Raw genomic sequence first — 18660 nt, 5'->3', positions numbered from 1 at the left:
TATCCTTGGATATTTAGTTCCCAGCCCTGATCTCCTTGCAGCCATGTCTCTGCGAAACTCACAACATTGTACAAGTCAATTTCATTTGGCTCTACCAGCTCATTGATCTTACTCCAGCGACAGTTTCACTTGGTGCTGGGTTAATTCCTACAGTGACAGCGGAACCCTTACAGACCCTTAAAAGGCCCGCTAAAGATCTCAACTGACAGTGGGAGGCAGGTCATGGACCTTCCTATGCAGGCTATGGTGCAGGCCCTAGTTAAGCGACATTCCTGACTCTGTGCACTGGGAGCTATGGATTCTGGTCTATGGAGTGGGATAAACGCGTACAAAGAAATGAAACATTTGAGTGCATTAATAATTATGGTCAGATCAGGACAGGGAATTTGAAATAATGGTGCTCTGTATGGTTGGTTTTGATGGTTACAGCCATCCACAGAACTGGTGTGACTGGGACGCTGGAGCTCAACATTGCCAAAGACGGTGGAGAGATTCTTTACGCCCCTCTTCAATTGGCGAAACACAAGCTGTCCAGGAGGGATTTTAGCATGCCTACGCTTTACATTAGGAGGCCACAGACAGACTACTCAGCTAACAAGGAGGGTTCATTCATTGAGATGAAAGTAAGATGATGCTGAACTATGTCTAAAAATGCACCATAAGAAAAGGTGGCAAAAATCAAACATTTGTGGAGACAGCAGACTTCCTTACAGGAACTGAACTCAACACCATCACAGTTTTATTCTCCACAAGATGGGCTTTGCTGCAGCTTTATCTGAGACAGGTCTCTGTCCCATTGTGACTATATATTTCCATACTTCATACCCGAGACTACTGGATTTAAGCTTTCATTCAAAAACAAACTGAATTGCCGAACATGATCCCAAAATATTAATAAAAATCCAATGGAATAGGAAGGAATTTCACTTATTCAATCACTTCAAGTAGTGGCTTCAGTGTCAGTCTTTATCTGGGGATTTTTTTTTTCATTTCTACATTGTTTTTCAAGCTGTCAGCTTTTTTGATTCTGTGTCAGCCTTTTTCAATCCAGTGGGTTGGCATGTAGACAACTCCGGGGAGACGTAAACCAGAATGCAAACTGACCATCAGCAAATCTCATCAAAGCCATGGCTGCCAACCCCACAGAGAAATCTCAACTACAGAGAGGTTTTACACTCTGATCAGGCAAGATGACAAACAGTACCTTTCAGTTTATTTGCTCGGTTTAAGACCGTGAAGATTGAAATGGAGACTTTATCAGAGGAGAATCCCTCGCTTAGCAGCTATGGCTTGTGTTCAAAGAAAAGAGAGTATCAGAGTGTCACACAAGGTAAAGCTGAATAGAATGGGCCCACACTGTCTGCAGTTTAGACAAATGTGAAGTGATCCCATTGAATTCTTTTAAAGCTCTTTAGCGCTAAGCAGAGTAGAGGCTGTGTGATTGTTGCTCTTGGCTGGGGAGCCTAGAACTATCTCAAGGTGTCAGCCATTTGGGATTACAAAACAAAATGTTTTCACGCGAAGGAATCTTCCAAATTCAACGTAAGACTAAAAACAAAGCTCTAAATAAAGAGGTCAATGCCAATGCCACTGCTCAAAGCCATCAAATAAGTCAAATTCCTTCTTATTCCATTGGACTATTATTAACATTTTGAGAAGGAATTCAGCAACTCAGTTTGTTTTTTAATGAAAACTTTAAACTCACTAGTCTCAGGTATGACATCTGGAAATATGTAGTTGCAATGGGAACACAGTGAGAAATGGACATGTCTCAGTGAAAGTTCTAGCAAAAACAGAAAGCCCACCTTGTGTATGGCGAGAATAAAACTCTGAGGGTGTTGAATTCCTGTTCTTTCTGTGCATGGGTTGTGGATGCTGCTGTGAAGGAAAACATTTATTGACTGTCCCGAGCTGCCCTGGAGAAAGTGGTGGTGAGCTGCCTCCTTGCAATACTACAGTCCTTAGGGTGTCTGATGAAGAGTCATCTAGACTCGAAACATTAGCTTGCTCTCCCTCCATGGATGCTGCCTAACCTGCTGCGATGTCCAGCGTAATTAGTTTTTAGATTCAGAATCAAGCCCTGAATTATAAACAGGAAGTATGGTACCCTAGATTAGGCTGAGTACAAGTAAGTTGCTGCTGGGGAAGCTGAGAGGGTCTACAGCAGTTCTGAGGAAGGGTCACCGGACCCGAAACACTAACTCTGTTTTCTCCTTCACAGATGTTGCTAGACCTGCTGAGCTTTTCCAGCAACTTTGTTTTAGTTCCTGATTTACAGCATCCACAGTTCTTTTGGTTTTTACAAAATAATCGCTGTGTCATCAACAATTAAAGCTTGCTACTGGTCCTGACATTGATGTAAACTCTGTGATGTATATATTTGAATATCATTTTATTGTATGTTTGGGATTCTCATTTTTTAGTTAGTAACCACCAGGGTTTCCGTGAGCCTGAAGTTAATAATCGTCTTGTTAGTATTTCTGAAACCACTGCGTTTTCTTTAGAATTAGTGGGGGTTTTTTGGTTTACGTTAGTTATACCACTGAACAAGCTCCAGTTTAGAAAGTCAGGGGAGTTTTTTTTAAGCTTAAGGAAAACACCCACAACTTAAAATTTTAAAAAAAATTTCTCTAAGTTTAACTTTGAGTTTTAGGACCTACCTGTGATGTCATTGAAGTAGGATGGCTGTGTAAACCAGTGCTCTTGAGAAGGGAAGGATAGAAAGTGGACTGGCTTAACTTAGAACGAAGAGTCATTGTTAGTTCCAGACCAGAAGTGTTAGGATAAAACTGTGAAGAGTGTTACTTAAAGCAAAGTACAGAAAAGCTCAAGTGCGCAATAGCCCCACGAAAAAGGTATTTGTGGTTCCAATCTAAAGGGTGAAGTCAGAAGTGAGTTAAATCTATTGCATTGTTAGGTACAGACACTGTGGTATGAGTATAACGGTGAGTGGTGTTTTGGGTCCTGTACGAGGGATATGTTTTCAGTAATATACAAAAACTGGTTGGTGTCCTCTTGAATGAGGATTTTGGGAAATTTTGGTATAATATATTTAAAGTCTGTTTAAAAACCTTCAAGTCAGTATTATAAGGAGATGGTTTGAGTTTATTCTACTTTATCTTCATTCTTTCTGTTAATAAAAAGCTTCTGGTGTTTTTCTTTTGTTATCTGCAGCGTCGTGTGCTTATATTATAGTGAGAGACAAATCAAAATGTGATCTATCAAGCCAGGTTCCTAACCGGGATCTGACTTGTCCAGGAATTACATCAGACGGGATTACATCATCTGTGGATGATGCTGGTGTTTTTTATTGCAATATCCAGGCCTGTTCTAACTGGGCAAGGTTCCACCATTAGCCACAGGTGCTTTAAGAATGATACAGTCGCAACTTTCCACCAAACAGTTACAGCATATGCAGGAACTACACTGACATGTCAAACTTTGGAATGTGTTTGGAATACTCGTCACAGAGAATGTCTCGATTTGTTCAGTGAAATGTGCAGCTCGTGTAACACAATACCTCAGTATTCATAGCAGAAATTGCACAAATTATCGGCGGCCGGAATTCATATCTGCAGCCCTGCCCCTAGAGCTGCCTTTGATTCTCGATGTATTTAGCGGCGTTAGTTGGAACACCTGTACTCATGTAGATACAATCACTGTTGTGGAATCTAACCGAGTGAAACACAATCCACACTAGGTTTACTCAAGGAAGGACTGGAATCCGAACCACTCAATCTTTCTCCATTACGATATGAGCCTTAAATGAGTAATCTCTCTTCCAAAAGTCATTTTTACTTAACCAAAGGTTTCAGCAGAATTGTTCTGACAAAGCCACGGGTGTAATTTTATACTGCGCCACCAGCAGATCTGAAGAAGGGATGGGTTTGTGAAACGGTGTTTGTGCCCTGCCAGCTGCCTCCAACATACCTCCCATTCTCCAAGGGTGGGCATGCAATGGGGATGGGAGGGCTTCAGGCTCTCCCTCAGACCATTAACTAAAGTACCTCCTTATTCTGACTGCTGTTTTACCCACAGCAAGTGGGTAGCCTACCAGCTTCAACTGTGTGGGCCGCATGTTGGGCAAGGGAGCAGAGATCACAAGTACATCATTCAGGGGTCTCTTTCACCCAGTAGAGGCAATGCCTGCCAAAGCTACAGAGTGATGTGCCCATTAGCACACCAGCCCCACCCCCCAGTACTTCTCGAACCCTGGCTCCGTGCAGACTTCCTGGGGTCGTTCAGCCAGTTCCCACTGACACCCCAGACCTCCCAAACGTCCGGCCTCCATTAGCTCCTCGGCTGAGGTGGGCGGGGAGGGTGTTGTCAGTTTGCTCAGCTAACTGGGCAACCGCTTCGCGAAACAGAGTGATGCCAACAGCGTGGGTTCAATTTCTCAACCCCACCCTCGGGTTAAAGTGCCACCAAGTCATCTCTTCCTCTCGCTCTAATGAGGCAGCGAGCCTGTGGTGCCCTGGGACAACGGTGTCTTTGCCTCAGCTTAACCCCTACCTCCCTGCCCCCCCTCAGAGGGCAGGCCACTTCGCCAACTAACCCCCACGCCCCACCCAACATTAAGTGGCTGTGGTTTAGCCAATATCGCCGGGAGCTGTGTTCCCCGTCAACATGACAGGGTGTCATAGAAATGTATTCCACAGAACAACAGCGTCTACTCTCTTCCAATTTACTTGAAACGATGCAAAGAGGGATTTTCATGGGCAGTAAAGGGGGCTGAGTTTACAGAAAATGTCACGTGCCACTCATCGTGAGGGAAGAGGGACGGGCAAGTGGAAGCTGCGATGTACCATCTGAAATCCTTAAAGAATACCAAATCCTTATCAGCAGACAGAGATTACCTTTGCAAGAATGGGCTATTCATTTCAGAATGTCATTTGGGTTGGGAAGGGAGCAAAACCTGAAGCTTTTCCACTGCAGCTGTGAAACAAGAGCTTTGATGTGTGAGAAAGGTTAGCAATACCCTTCACACTAATGCAAAGTGATACTGCTGTCACTCTCAAAGGTATACTTCAGAAACGTGTGTATACTGGAATAGTTTACTATTACTGCAAAAGATTGTTCAGTGCCAACGACAACAGAAGTAAATTCCATCCTCCAGACTTTCAAACCAACCCCAAGGTATCTATCCATAACAATATTTCAGATATTATTAAGTGCTGTGAAACTATATATTAGAATCCGAGCTAGGTGTTAACATGTGTAACCCAGGTCCAAGAAAGAAATTCCTTCCAAATGTTCTCTTTTTGCATTTACCCATTCCATATTCCAAGAATTATAACACAAAGAAGATAAGGTTACATTATTTGAATGGAACTCAGGGATTTTTCTTGCCATACCTGGAGGCTCAGGGGAGCGGCACTCCCCGGTCATTGGGTCAAATTCCTGGACATCATCCGGACAGATGCAAAGGAATGAGCCATCGACGTTCTCACAGATAGCTTCACCACAAACCCCGCTGATCGCTTCACATTCGTTTACATCTAGAAGTGAGAATAGGGGCAACATGACATGAGTGAGGGAACAGCCCACACGCAGTGCCTTCTCGATACTTCTCCAGCACACGTTTCCACTGCCACATATGGCCGAGTAGCTCAAGTTTGTATTGATTCAGGGCGGGATTTGGGCGGCGGAGTCTGGCCCTTTCTGAAAACGTCAAATTTACACTCCAGATCCAGCCCAAAATGAGGAATTGGGGAGAAAGTTTGCAAACAATTGTGTTCAAAACAAATCCCTGGTTCTTTCTGTAAGAGAAATATTTCCCAGATGGGATGAGCGTTTGGATTCAAAGTTAAAATTACAAAGAGTACTTGCTGAGTAGGTAAAAATCTCCATGAGATAGTTAGAAGGCCTTGGATGGGCAAGTCTTCATCTTTCCAGGCACCAAGTTTACGGTGGCTCAGTGGTTAGCACAGCTGCCTCACAGCACCAAGTTCAATTCCACCCTCGGGTAACTGTCTGTATGGAGTTTGCGCATTCTCCCCCCGTCTGTGTGGGTTTTCTCTGGGTGTTTGGCTTCCTCCCACAGGCTGAAGATGTACAGGTTAGATGGGATTGGTTATGCTACATTGGCATAGGATCCAGGCTAGGTGGATTAGCTGTGGGAAATGCAGTGTTACAGGGAGAGGGTAAGGAGGGCTGCTCTTTGGAGGTAGTGTGCGGACATAATGGGCCGAATGGCCTGCTCCCACACTATAGCGATTCTATGAATGAACAAAATACTGATCCAACATGTGTCTCTTTAGGTCAAACACATACCAGCACCCTCACAGCACCAGGATTTGGTCCTAGTATATTCTTATCTGGGAGGAAATAAATAGAACCAGCTGCATCAAGGTCACACCTCCATAAACTGCACGTCATTGAAATGCTCTGCAGTAAATATGGACTTCAATCTAATCACAAAATAGACCGGTGGGTTTTAAATACCTTTGCCAGTTGTGCTGTGAGGGAGAATCACATAAAATTGGGCTCAACATCTTCCCACCCATCCTGGAGCTCATGGCTATAATGGGTGGGCAAATTAATGTTAGGGTTTAGAATTAGCAGCTCAATCGTCAGTGGTACATTAAATTCTGTCTGAGGCTTGTCACAAAGAACTTGGGGGCATCGGGCAGTGGATCATGTTGTGACCCTGTCGGTACCTAGCACCCCCACATTGAAACAAACAGCTGACGAAATTCCAAGTGGATCTGACTTGGATTGCATTCTTTAATCACTTGCATTCCGAACCTTATCCTCAACTATTTTCATCGCAAGCTGGGGAAAGTCCTCAGCATAGCTTTCAGGTCCAGCGTTACAACTATCTGATTAACTTGATTTGACATAAGAATAATTTGCTACTTTACACGTTGCTTATTGAGCAGAACTTTCTACAGTGAGGAATATTAAAAAATTTTAAATTAAAAACAAGGGTAATGCCAAACTGAAGCAAAAGTCAATCCTGACACAAAAAGAATTACACCCAATCATTTGTGTTCCGTGTTTTCCAAGCCAACTCAAAGATAGATTTAAAACTACTCAATCAATGAGTTCTAAGTAGAGGTACGTGGGGTTCATCCACTTTGGATTCACGGTGGCTCAGTGGTTAGCGCTGCTGCCTCAAAGCACCAGGGACCCGGGTTCGATTCCAGCCTCGGGTGACTGTCTGTGTGGAGTTTGCACATTCTCCCCATGATTGCGTGGGTTTCCTCCGGGTGCTCCGGTTTCCTTCCACAGTCCAAAGGTGTGCAGGTTAGGGGGATTGGCCATGGGAAATTGCCCGTAGAGATCAGGGATGTGTAGATTAGATGGGTTATAGGGAGTTAGAACTGGGTGGAATTCTCCAAGGGTCGGTGAGGACTTGTTGGGCCGAAGGGCCTGCTTCCACACTGTAGGGATTAAGTGACCTATGATCTATGAAGTGATCCAAAATGGCAAATCAGAATATTTACAGGGATTTGTTTGGCTATGTTCTGTAGGGAGTGGGAGTCAGGGACTATGGGGAACAGACAAGACAGTGGGATTGAGACTGCAGTCGGAACTGCCATTATCTTACTGAATGGCCCAGCAGGATTGAAGGGCTGAAAGGCCGACTCCTGCTCCTAAGTTTGACATCCTTAAGTTCTTAACTTGGTGCACAGGTGAACAAAAAGCAAAATGGTGGATGTGTTGCTGTTTATCTCAGTGGGGGTGCAATCTCAAGGTGAGGAAGTCTTGCCGCAGTTGGCCAAATTCTTGGTCAGGCCCAAACTGGAGAGAGATAAAGAAAGAACTGCAGACACTAGAGATCTGAAACAAAAAGCAGAAATAGTCGAAGAAACTCAGCAGGGCTGACACCATCTGTGGAGAGAAAGCAGGGTCAATGTCTCGGGTCTAGTGACCCTTGTTTAGATTTTGTGCTCTGAACCTCAGGAAAGATACACTTGCCTTGGAAGAGGCAGCAAGGATTCACCAGGTGTAGCAGTTACATGATGACACAAAGTTGCATCAAATCTACAAGTTTGCCAGGCAGGACATAATCAATATATTTAAAATGGTTAAGGGACTTCTGAAGAAAATGTGTGGCAAAGCTATTCCCTTTGATGAAGAATTCCAGATGAGGGGACAAGGTCAATATGTGAGTTTGATCACTTTAGACTGAAAAGTGGGGTACGGCCCCTTGAGATGTTGCAGATGCTGGGCCAATGACAATTTCCAAAACTGATGTCAACAGAATTTTGTAAAAGGAAAAGATAAGAAACAAGGGCAGGTTCACTAACTTTAGGGGTTTTTTTTGTAATGATCCAATGCAGAGATGGAACACACTAGATGGCTTGAATAGCTAGCCATATTCCCACCTGAGGATGATGTGGATGCTAAATAGGACCTACGTAGGATAAGGGAAGATCCACTGTGTCCCTAAGAGGCTGTGCATTCGTTCAGCTCTCTGATACAAAAATTTGGTCACATTTAGAAACATGATCAAAGGGATTGTAAGAGCTGCCCATGCTGGTGACTGAGACAACGCAGTGTGGAGCTGGAGGAACACAGCAGGACAGGGAGCATCAGAGGAGCAGGAAAGCTGACATTTCGGGTCGGGACGCTTCTTCAGAAATTTCCTCCAGCTCCACACTTGGTTCTCCATGATCAAAGTGATGTTGTCTTTGTACGCTCTTGTGGGATTTTTTTTTTAAATTTCACACACCCACAATTTCCCACGCATGAATGAAAACGTAGCCGGACCATCTGAGGGGGTCCATCAGGTTGGAAGAGGTGGCAACTTCATGAGAGGGAAGGGAAGGCAGGAAAAATAACCCCTTGCTGGCAGCATACGCCAACACCCAGGAAGTGGCTGCTCACTGTCCCCTAGTTCATGTTAAGTTGCACTGTGCGGTGGGTGGGAAAGTACAAAAAATGTTTATTGCACAAATGGGAATGAAGGTACTATTGACAGAAACTGCTGAGCCCAAAAAGTCGCACTGCTGTTTATTCCATTGAAATCCATTCCAGCGTCTATTTTCTTTAAAGATTAATATTGCTCAAGAGGCCATATATTTGTAAAACCAGCAACTATCAGCAGGAGATTGCAAGGATTTAGAATTACCAGTTTAAGCTCCACTATCCTGAGTTTACTAACTGAGCAATAAATAAGCTGTACTGAGCACTTTGCTGAAGGTTGAGAATCCTCAGCAGTCAATCGTGCATAGTTTCTGATGTGTGAACATTACATATCACACAGAGACCGATAGAGTTTGGTTCCACTTTAGATAGTCTACCTAGCTGAAGTTGGGGGAGGGGATAGTGTTTAGCCCAGAAGACCTGCAGAAAGCTAAGTTAAAACGGAAATAACCCATGAACTAATAGGGTCATCAGATGTCAGAGCAGAAGACCATTCAGCCCATCAGATTTCTCTATCATTCAATGACATCATGGCTCATCTGATAATCCTCAACTCCCACCTTCCTGCCTTTTCCCCATAATCAATGATTCTCTTACTGATCAAAAATCTGTCGATCCCAGCTAAAAGGTATTTAATGACCCAGCCTCTACGGTCCTCTGTGGTAAAGAATTCCACAGATTCCACTACCCGCTGAGAGAAGAAATTCCTTCTCATCCCAGTTTTAAATGGACAATTCTGAGATTATTCCTTCTGGTCCTCAACACTCCCACAAGAGGAGAAACTTCTCCACATCCACCCCATCAAGGGCCTTAAGAACATTTTATGTTCCAATGGCTTTCAATAAGTTTAATTTGTTAGAATGCTATCAATAAAGGAACAAAGATTCAGTACTTAAAGGATGGAAACAGCAGTTACTATGATACCAATACTAAGCATGCACCTAATGAAACATTAATACCAATAATTTCAGTTTAAAGCATAAAATAGTTAAAACACATTATTGCAACCAACATAAATCTTTGCTGCACTCAGCTCTATTTTTCATGTAGAAACACCTCTTTCACATCATGAGGGACATTCCCGCATTGCTCTCATTTGCCTAAATAAATGCCTTTCTCCATCCAGAAATGGAGATGTTTTATGCAGAGATTTACAACAAGTCGAGCAGCTGTGAAAAATGTCTCTCCTCTCTGTGGGCATCTTCAGTCGGTTCACAGGTTTCCAGCAGGTGACTCTGTCTTGTTTTTTTGTCCTTTCCAGACAAATTCCTAGCCTCAGATCAGCGTGTTCACGGATGAAGAGGTCCCCTCTCAGTGCCCGCTGTACCAGGCTGGCCACAAAGTACAAGCTTCTACAGTGGAACCTCCTTGCTTTAAATGTGCTTGATGACGTGTGTACCAATCCATCATCCTGACTAAGGGAACGAGGTGTTGCGGTTTATGTACCGACACACAGACTGGGAAATGATGGACAGCCTGTTACACTATGTTTCAGAATGAAATTGGAGCACTGGGATTTCTCACTTGAGATATACAGAGCATGACAGAATGAAGAACACTGGCCAGTGAAAGCAATTTTCAAAGAAAAAAAACTAGTCTGCAAAACAGGCCAAATGTCTACAGAGCTTTTGTTGCTTAAGGAGGTGTTTTATCAAACTCCAAGCAGAGTGTGTGTATCGACAACCAGACTGTATTTCCGGCAGCAGATACTCTGTGGTCAACCAGTTCTCCGCTCCAGATTCAAATTTTATCCTTACAGATTAATGTTTTCACTCCTCTTGTTTTTTTTACAAATAAACTCTGCTTTCACATTTGATTAATCCTGCTTTATGGATGTCAGGAAATAAATTCCATTTGATGAACTATGGCTGCAGCTGCAGCAAAATACAAATTATTGCCGACTTTATGTTTAATAAGCAGGTTCTTTTTCTCTTCAAGTATTCAATTACTGTGGTTTTAAGATGGCTTATTAGATTGCAGCACTTCCAACAAGTGTTTCCAATCTCCCTCGCAAAGTCCAATATCTTTCCTCAAAATCTTCCCCTTTTCACATTTGTTCAGCTTTAAGCCTCCTGGAAACCAAGGATTGGATCTCAAACCTGGATGGCAGGAGGTAGGCTGGTTGGAAGGGGGAGCTACAAACGGCTCTCTATCAGACAGGGTAATCTATCACATTAATGCTTATCTAATGCTCCCTATTGAGATGAGGATGGGATCAGTCCCTGTAGTGATACCTTTCACCATCAGGAATCAGGGGAGGTGACGGCCTAGTGGTATTACGGCTGGACTGTTAATCCAGAGACCCAGATAATGTTCTGGGGACCCGGGTTCAAATCTCACCACAGCAGATGATGGAATTTGATTCAATGAATATCTGGAATTAAGAATCTAATGATGATTATGAATCTACTGTCAATTGTTGGGGAAAAACCCACCTGGTTCACCAATGTCCTATAGGGAAGGAAACTGCCATCCTTACCTAGCCTGACCTACATGTGACTCCAGGCCCACAGCAATGTGGTTGACTCTGGGCAATTAGGGATGGGGGCAATAAATGCTGCTTAGCCAGCGATGCCCTCATCCCATTAATGAATTAAGGCCTAATCAGTGGGATGACTGAGGGGAGGTGGTGGCCTTGTTTACTATCAGTGGACTGTTAATTCTGAGAGCCAGGTTCAAATCCCACCATGGTACATGATGGAATACAAATTCAATATAGATCTGGGATGAAGAGTCCAATGACGACTATGAATCCGTTGCCAACTGTTTGAAAAACCCATCTGGTTCACTAGTGTCCTTTAGGAAAGGAAATCTGCAATCCTGAACTGGTCTGGCTTCCACATGACTCCAGAACCGCAGATGAGGGCAATAAGTGTTGGCCACCCAGAGACTCCCACAGACCGTGAACAAACTACGAGTATCTGTCTCTTCGGTCTCCCTGGAAACGGCTTCCAAAAAAAAGGATGACCCCAGTGAAGTGGGTCACAGTCAACAGAAGTTCCATTGCGGAAATGGTCTGGCTGGATATCCCACGCCCACCTCCCTCCACTGACATAAAGCAAATAGATAAGAAGGGAAGTTAGTTCAGCACGAGTGGGAATCGAATAGAAATTAATCGAGCAGTTCTTGTAGGAAATAAGTTGAGGAAATTTGTGTGTAATATAATTTCTGGTAGGACCTTAGGGCCTATTTACTCTAAGTTGAAGGTGAAAGCAGAGTACCATGGATTATAAATGGATTTATTTGCTAGTTGCAGCTTAGTATTAAACTCACAAGAATGGACCCAGTGTTCTCACTACAAACTGTGATAGACCCTGTTGCAGTTGTGATTTGTCTCGAATGCAAAATGCTTTACTTCCCTTAATATTTTAAGTTATTTAGTATTCACATTGGTGAAAATTTAATTTCAGCCTTTCGGGTTTGCAGTGTTAGCTGCAGCAAAGTATGAAAAGTGTACAGCATTACAGGGACCACGCTCTCTCGCATCTCACAGGAGCACTATGGATAGAAATGACCGAGAAAAATGCAAGCCTAGTACCTTCTCTCAGACTGTGATGCTGTTCTCTGCACTCCAGTCTTGTGACCACACTTAACCAAACACTATCCGTCCACAGGGCCTCACTGTTATTCCTGGAATGTGCTTCACTCCTGCTGCAGGTTGTCTGAACAAGGGGCAGTGGCTCAGCCTTTGAAGCATTACTTGGCAAAGAACAGAAACTCACCCACACACCCTTGCCCCTCCAGTAGATCCTGGAAGCCCCGGTCACAGAGACAGCGGAAGGACCCAGCTGTGTTTTCACAGAATCCATGGCTGCCGCACACTGTGCTGTTTGCACATTCGTCAACATCTGCAAACAAGATGTTACAACAATCAGGCTGGCTCCAGAAAATATATTAAAAAAAATTTTACACCTTACTGAGAATGACAGGATCTACTGAAGATAAACTGCTCAGAGCGAGTCAAATTCTGCAATCGGCTGTTCAGACTGATGGTCATGTGAAGGGTTCAGAATAAAACCAGACCTGAAAGTAAATTTGTAAGGTTAAACTAACTAAAGATATTTCTAACTAACATTGAATGCAATGGACTGTGGTTTCTGCAAATATTATTATACAGTGCATTAGTGTACCTGGTCAACTAACAAATCTGCTCTGTTTGAACAGGGTACACAATGGGACCTATGGGGCCAAGAGGAAAATGAAATGGCTCAGGGAGAAATTGATTGATATGTAATGAATAACTTAACACATTTATAAATGTGATTTTATCTATTTCCTTTTATGCATTCAGTGCCTCTGGGAGGGATCGGGGTTTATAAAATGAAGTGATAATAAAAGCTCCATCAACATAAAATGCGGAAAAATCTCTAAGGGGCACAGCAGAAATATTTTGTCAAGTGGTTAGGAGGTATAAGTAAGCCCCTTTTCTAGTAAGCCTGAGATTTTCTCTTTCTGAGCTGCCACATGGCAATGAGGAACAAGGTCACGTAAAGTACAGACGTACTGCTCTCTTCCACTGCACTCCATTCAACAATGTCCCAAAACATTCTTGGGAAGAGCAGCCCTTTGTCTATCATCCCTGCTGCAGGGGCTGCTCTCACCAACGTGTCTGGCCACATCTTAACTACAACTGCTGGTTAATAATCAAAGAAAGGAATGTGGAAAATTCAACATGAATGTGCCAAATGAGAGCTCCATCACACCAACTCAGAAACTTTTTGCATGCTCTTAAAAAGCAATACGCTCCTGTCAACAGTGTCTGCCATGCACTTGGGGATGACCACCTCTTGTTAGCTAAACCAAACTCAACAAAATTCCAATTCAAGCTTGTTCTGGCCTGCGTGCTTGTTCTACTTTCCTACCCTTGCTCTGTTTCAGTTAGTGTTATACTTCAGTGCATTTTCTGTCCCAAGATACTGAATGCCATGCAGTCTGCAATTAAACTCTTTCACTAATAATGCTGTCGAAAAGGCTAATTGTAGAATGGCGAGGTTGTACAGCACATCAAAGTGAATGCACTGCTCCACATTTATGATGCCACACAGCCCCCCACACTCAGCTGTGCGACCACAAGGAGGCGCAATGGTGAAGCTGAGCATCTTGACAGGGGGGCTGAGAGTAGTCAGAGCTCTCTCAGGGCAAGAAACTGCCTTTAGTCAGAGGGCAGCTGTGTGACTGAGCAGTCCCAGGAGAATGGTGCATCAAGAGAAGAAAGGCAGAAGCATGAGAAACCATCAAAGTGGCTGGCAAAGAAGATCGTCTGGATAATATAACGGTGGGAGGGCGTGCGATCTTAAACATAAAACGCACAAGGAAATCTGGCTCATTTCAGCAGTGAAACAGTGTCACATTGCAATGGTACTTTCACTGACGTGAATTATAACTCTCAAGTGAAGCTTTCACACATCATCTTTCTTCTTTGCTGTGAAGTGGCTCCAGTGTCTCAGGGAGATTAGAAGTGGAGATGTAAACAGGGTCAAGGGTGGATCAAATGGATCTCCAGATGCTGCCCAAGACACATCTGCTGGCCCCTGACCCCTGACCTGCAGGTCATGAGGACACAGAGTCGGCTTGGGCGCAATGAGAGAATTCACAAGTGTGAGCTGCAATGGGACAGCAAGAGGGTGCCCCGGGAGCAGAGGGAGCTCAGCAGTGTAAATACTTTATCTTGCAGCACAAGGCTGAACAACAGCAGGATTGTGGGCGGGTAAGAGAAAAAACAAATGAATGATCGCTCAGTGTCAGCTGAGGGGCATGTTTGGCGATGACATCCGTGGCCTTCAGCACAAATTCTAAGCTAATGCCTCTGTGCAGTTCCAAATGGATTTCTGCAGCCCTGTTATAAATGCTGTTCTTCAGGTGAGATGTTCAACTTAGGCCTCTGTCTGCCTTCTCAGGTGGAGATAAGAGTTCTGTTTATTCATCTGTGCGGTATGGGTGTTCCTGGCTAGGCCAGAATAGATGAGCCATCCCCTGGTTGGCCCTTGAGAAGGTGGTGGTGAGCTGTGCCCTTGAGAAGGTGGTGGTGAGCTGTGCCCTTGAGAAGGTGGTGGTGGGCTGTGCCCTTGAGAAGGTGAAGATGAGCTGCGCCCTTGAGAAGGTAATGGTGGGCTGTGCCCTTGAGAAGGTGGTGATGAGCTGTGCCCTTGAGAAGGTGGTGGTGGACTGTGCCCTTGAGAAGGTGTGATGAGCTGCGCCCTTGAGAAGGTAATGGTGGTCTGTGCCCTTGAGAAGGTGGTGGTGAGCTGTGCCCTTGAGAAGGTGGTAGTGGGCTGTACCCTTGAGAAGGTGGTGATGAGCTGCGCCCTTGAGAAGGTAATGGTGGGCTGTGCCCTTGAGAAGGTGGTGGTGAGCTGCGCCCTTGAGAAGGTAATGGTGGGCTGTACCCTTGAGAAGGTGGTGATGAGCTGCGCCCTTGAGAAGGTAATGGTGGGTGGTGCCCTTGAGAAGGTGGTGGTGAGCTGTGCCCTTGAAAAGGTGGTGGTGAGCTGTGCCCTTGAAAAGGTGGTGGTGGGCTGTGCCCTTGAAAAGGTGGTGCTCAGCTGTGCCCTTGAGAAGGTAATGGTGGGCTGTGCCCTTGAGAAGGTAGAGGTGGGCTGTGCCCTTGAGAAGGTGGTACTGAGCTGCCTTCTTGAACCGCTCTAGGCCACATGTTGTAGCACCACAATGCTGCTCGAGTGGGAATTCCAAAATCACTGCTGAGAAAATAGGGGGCAGTTCTTGACAGTGGCCTGGTAAACATTTATCCCTCAAACGGAAGATCTATTGGAGCGTGCTGTCCATGACTGCCAAACTGTTCACATTTCAACAGTAACTATGCACCCGAGGTTTTTATTTGGCTGTGAATCACACTGGAATGGCTTGAGGGGGTGGCAGGCACTATATAAATGCAAACCTTTTTTTTCCTTAATGACATGGATGATTTCAGGAGCCGACAAGAGAGAGATTTCAAACAATGCATTCTAATGTGTGGTGTTAAGCACTGATGGTGCAACATGGAACTCCAGTGGTGATGGTACGAGGCCCTAAAGTGTGCATTAAAATTGTCCATGGGAGCCACAATGTTTGGCATGTTGGGGAAGCAATCCACTGGCCTTCCTGTCTTGGGCTTAACTAGGATAGAGTCGAGAAGGCAGTAGTGCCTTCCATCAGTGCCAATCCCACCCTCCCCTCTCCAACTAGCTTCAGGAAAGGTAACCATGCAAACCCTCCATTGAGCTCACAGCATCAAACAGTACTGCAGGGTGGGTGCTACATTTGATTCCAAGAAAAGCTTCTGACATCAGATTCTCTAAGGCCACCATTTCCCACCTCATAACGCCACTTGACTGAGCTCCACCTCAGCTCCTCTGCTGCTGAAGGCCTCGTCCAGAATATCATTACCTCAATCTCGTCTATTTCATGCACACCCAGCTGGGCTCCCACATTTCCCTCTTGGTAAACTTGTGGTCATCCCAAATTCTGCGGCCTTTATCTTAACATCACAGCAAGTCCTGTCAACCCTGTGCTCACTAGTTCCTACACTGGTTTCTAGTCAAGCAACATCATGGTTTTAAAGCCGTCATCCATTTGTTCGAATCTCTCGGAGCCTTGACACTCTCCACCTTTGTAATTTCCTCAACCCTCTAAAATATCTGCGCCCACTAAATTCTGGCCACTGTTGCTTTCCAGACCGAACATGATGACTGTGCCTCGAGTTACAAGAACTCTGAGCGACCGAATTTATTCCCTTCACCTTCCTCCTATAAACAGTCCATAATACCTACCTCTTTGGCTGAGGTTTTCATCATCTGCCTTAATGTCTCATGTGGATTGAAGCCTTATGTTGTTTCACAATGTCCCTGTGATTAAAGACGCTAAGTAAATCCTTTGTCATTGTTAAAGGGGCAATTTTGCATGGGGAAACAAAGAAACTTGAAGCAGGACTAGGCCATTTGGCCCATCAAACTTGGTCCACCATTCGACAGAGTCATACAGCACAGAAACAGACCCTTCGGTCCAACCAGTCCATGCAACCATGTTCCCAAACTAAACTCGTCCTACCTGCCTGCTCTTGGCCCATATCCCACCAAACACTTCTTATTCATGTACTTATCTAAATGTCTTTTAAATGCTGTAACTGTACCTGCATCCACCACTTCTTCTGGAAGTTCACTCCACACATGAACCACAGAAATTCCCCGCCTGAGGATAAAAGACACCGTGCCAGCCGCCTTATCTATACCCCTGAGGATTTTATAAACCTCTATAAAGTCACCTCTCAACCTCCTACACTCTAATGAAAGAAGTCCCAGCCTAACCAGCCTCCCCTTATAACTCAAACCTTCCATCCCCGACAACATCCTGATAAATGTCTTCTGAACCCTCTCCAGTTTAATATCCTTCATACAGTGCTGGCTGATCCTCTACCTCAAACCAGCCAGCACCAAGGGAAAGGGAGATAACCCAGCAGACTTTAACATCACGGCTGCTTAGGAAAAACAAAAGCAATCACATAAAGGATTTTAATTGCTGGAAAGCAAGGTGATTTTTGCCTAGGTAGATATGACAATTCACATTGTACGAAAGGTAATTGAGACTGATCAGGATCCCTTATGCCCTGAGGCTATACATTATTGATCAAGCGAATAACCATCAAGGGATTCCTTACCCACACTCATTGTCCCATTTCTCAAATGTTAACAGACCACACACTGCACGTAGCCATTATCGGCTTGAAATTCCTACTCTGTCAGTTTTACCAAAAAACAGAAAGCAGTACGACTGTACTGCAGCCAACTAAAATGATCAAAGGAACCATTCCACCGCTCAGTTTTATTTTTAAGAAGAGGAAAGCTCCCAGATAGAGGGAACAAGCTTATTACCATGTCAAAACTAAAGGGACATGTTTTGTTCATGCATGCTGCCGTAGACTCAGGAAAGTAGATGCAACAAATTTGATCCCTGGCCCAAATTCACATCTTTTCTACATTAGCCAAAATTGGCCCAATTTGACCACTTCCTAAGGAACTGGTAATATATTTCAGATGCAGCTGGAACAGGCCTGCAGTCCCTTCCAGGATCGACCCAGGATCGAACAGGAAATAAGAAATGGTGACCGTAGAATTAGGTATTCCCGAGGCAGCCAGCCCGCTCATGAGGAACAGATCTCTTGAAGGTGCAAGCACATGGAATCACGGAGACAAAGAGGTTTACAAGGCCCTTCAGCCCACTGTGTCTGTGCCAGCTTCAGTCTTTCTGAACTGTTCCAATTATCTCTATTTGAATGCTGGCTGGTCGCTTTCCATTGGTTCTTTTGTTATCGCTTTGGTCTAGGATTGGAGTGTCCCTGCAATGCTGCTCGCTCTTGTGAAGTCCTGGTTTGGAGAAATTGTGAGTGGGGAGTGCGACACTCACTGAGGAAATCACACGAGGTAGCGTTTCACATACAATGAGGATGACCATCATCTCGAGGATAACAGTGAATCAGCAACCCAATTTATACCCACTCCAATACTCCTCTCAACATATCTATTTAACTCAACCTGCTCCCTCTTTGACTGCCGACATTTAACACGGGTAATTATGGGTTGCAGAATAGCTAAGGCAAGTGGGAACAGGATCAAGGATGAAAGGGCACAGGTTTGTGCTAATTGGCAAAAGAAGCAATACCAATGTCAGGGGGAATCTTTTTTACGCTCGGGCATGGCACACAAAGCTCAGGAGTGTGGTAAAGCAATCAAGGAGTTACAAACTGAATTAGATTGTGATGTGAAAAGGAAACGTGCAGAGGTTAAAGGGAGAAGG

General features: G+C 44.5%; 1 protein-coding gene across 5 annotated transcripts in view; it reads right to left on the bottom strand.

The window, feature by feature from the left end:
- ltbp1 (latent transforming growth factor beta binding protein 1) overlaps positions 1-18660 on the bottom strand; it is a 432638-nt gene that overhangs the window by 118148 nt on the left and 295830 nt on the right. For all 5 annotated transcript variants that reach the window (XM_059648686.1, XM_059648685.1, XM_059648688.1 and 2 more), the window contains 2 exons: positions 12597-12722; positions 5355-5498 (listed from right to left, as the gene is read on the bottom strand). In XM_059648686.1, the coding sequence (XP_059504669.1) occupies positions 5355-5498; positions 12597-12722 (270 nt within the window). The remainder of the gene's footprint in view (positions 1-5354; positions 5499-12596; positions 12723-18660) is intronic.

Source organism: Stegostoma tigrinum, chromosome 9, assembly GCF_030684315.1.
Source record: "Stegostoma tigrinum isolate sSteTig4 chromosome 9, sSteTig4.hap1, whole genome shotgun sequence".
Lineage (NCBI taxonomy): Eukaryota > Metazoa > Chordata > Chondrichthyes > Orectolobiformes > Stegostomatidae > Stegostoma > Stegostoma tigrinum.
This window is presented reverse-complemented; position numbering and strand designations above follow the sequence as displayed.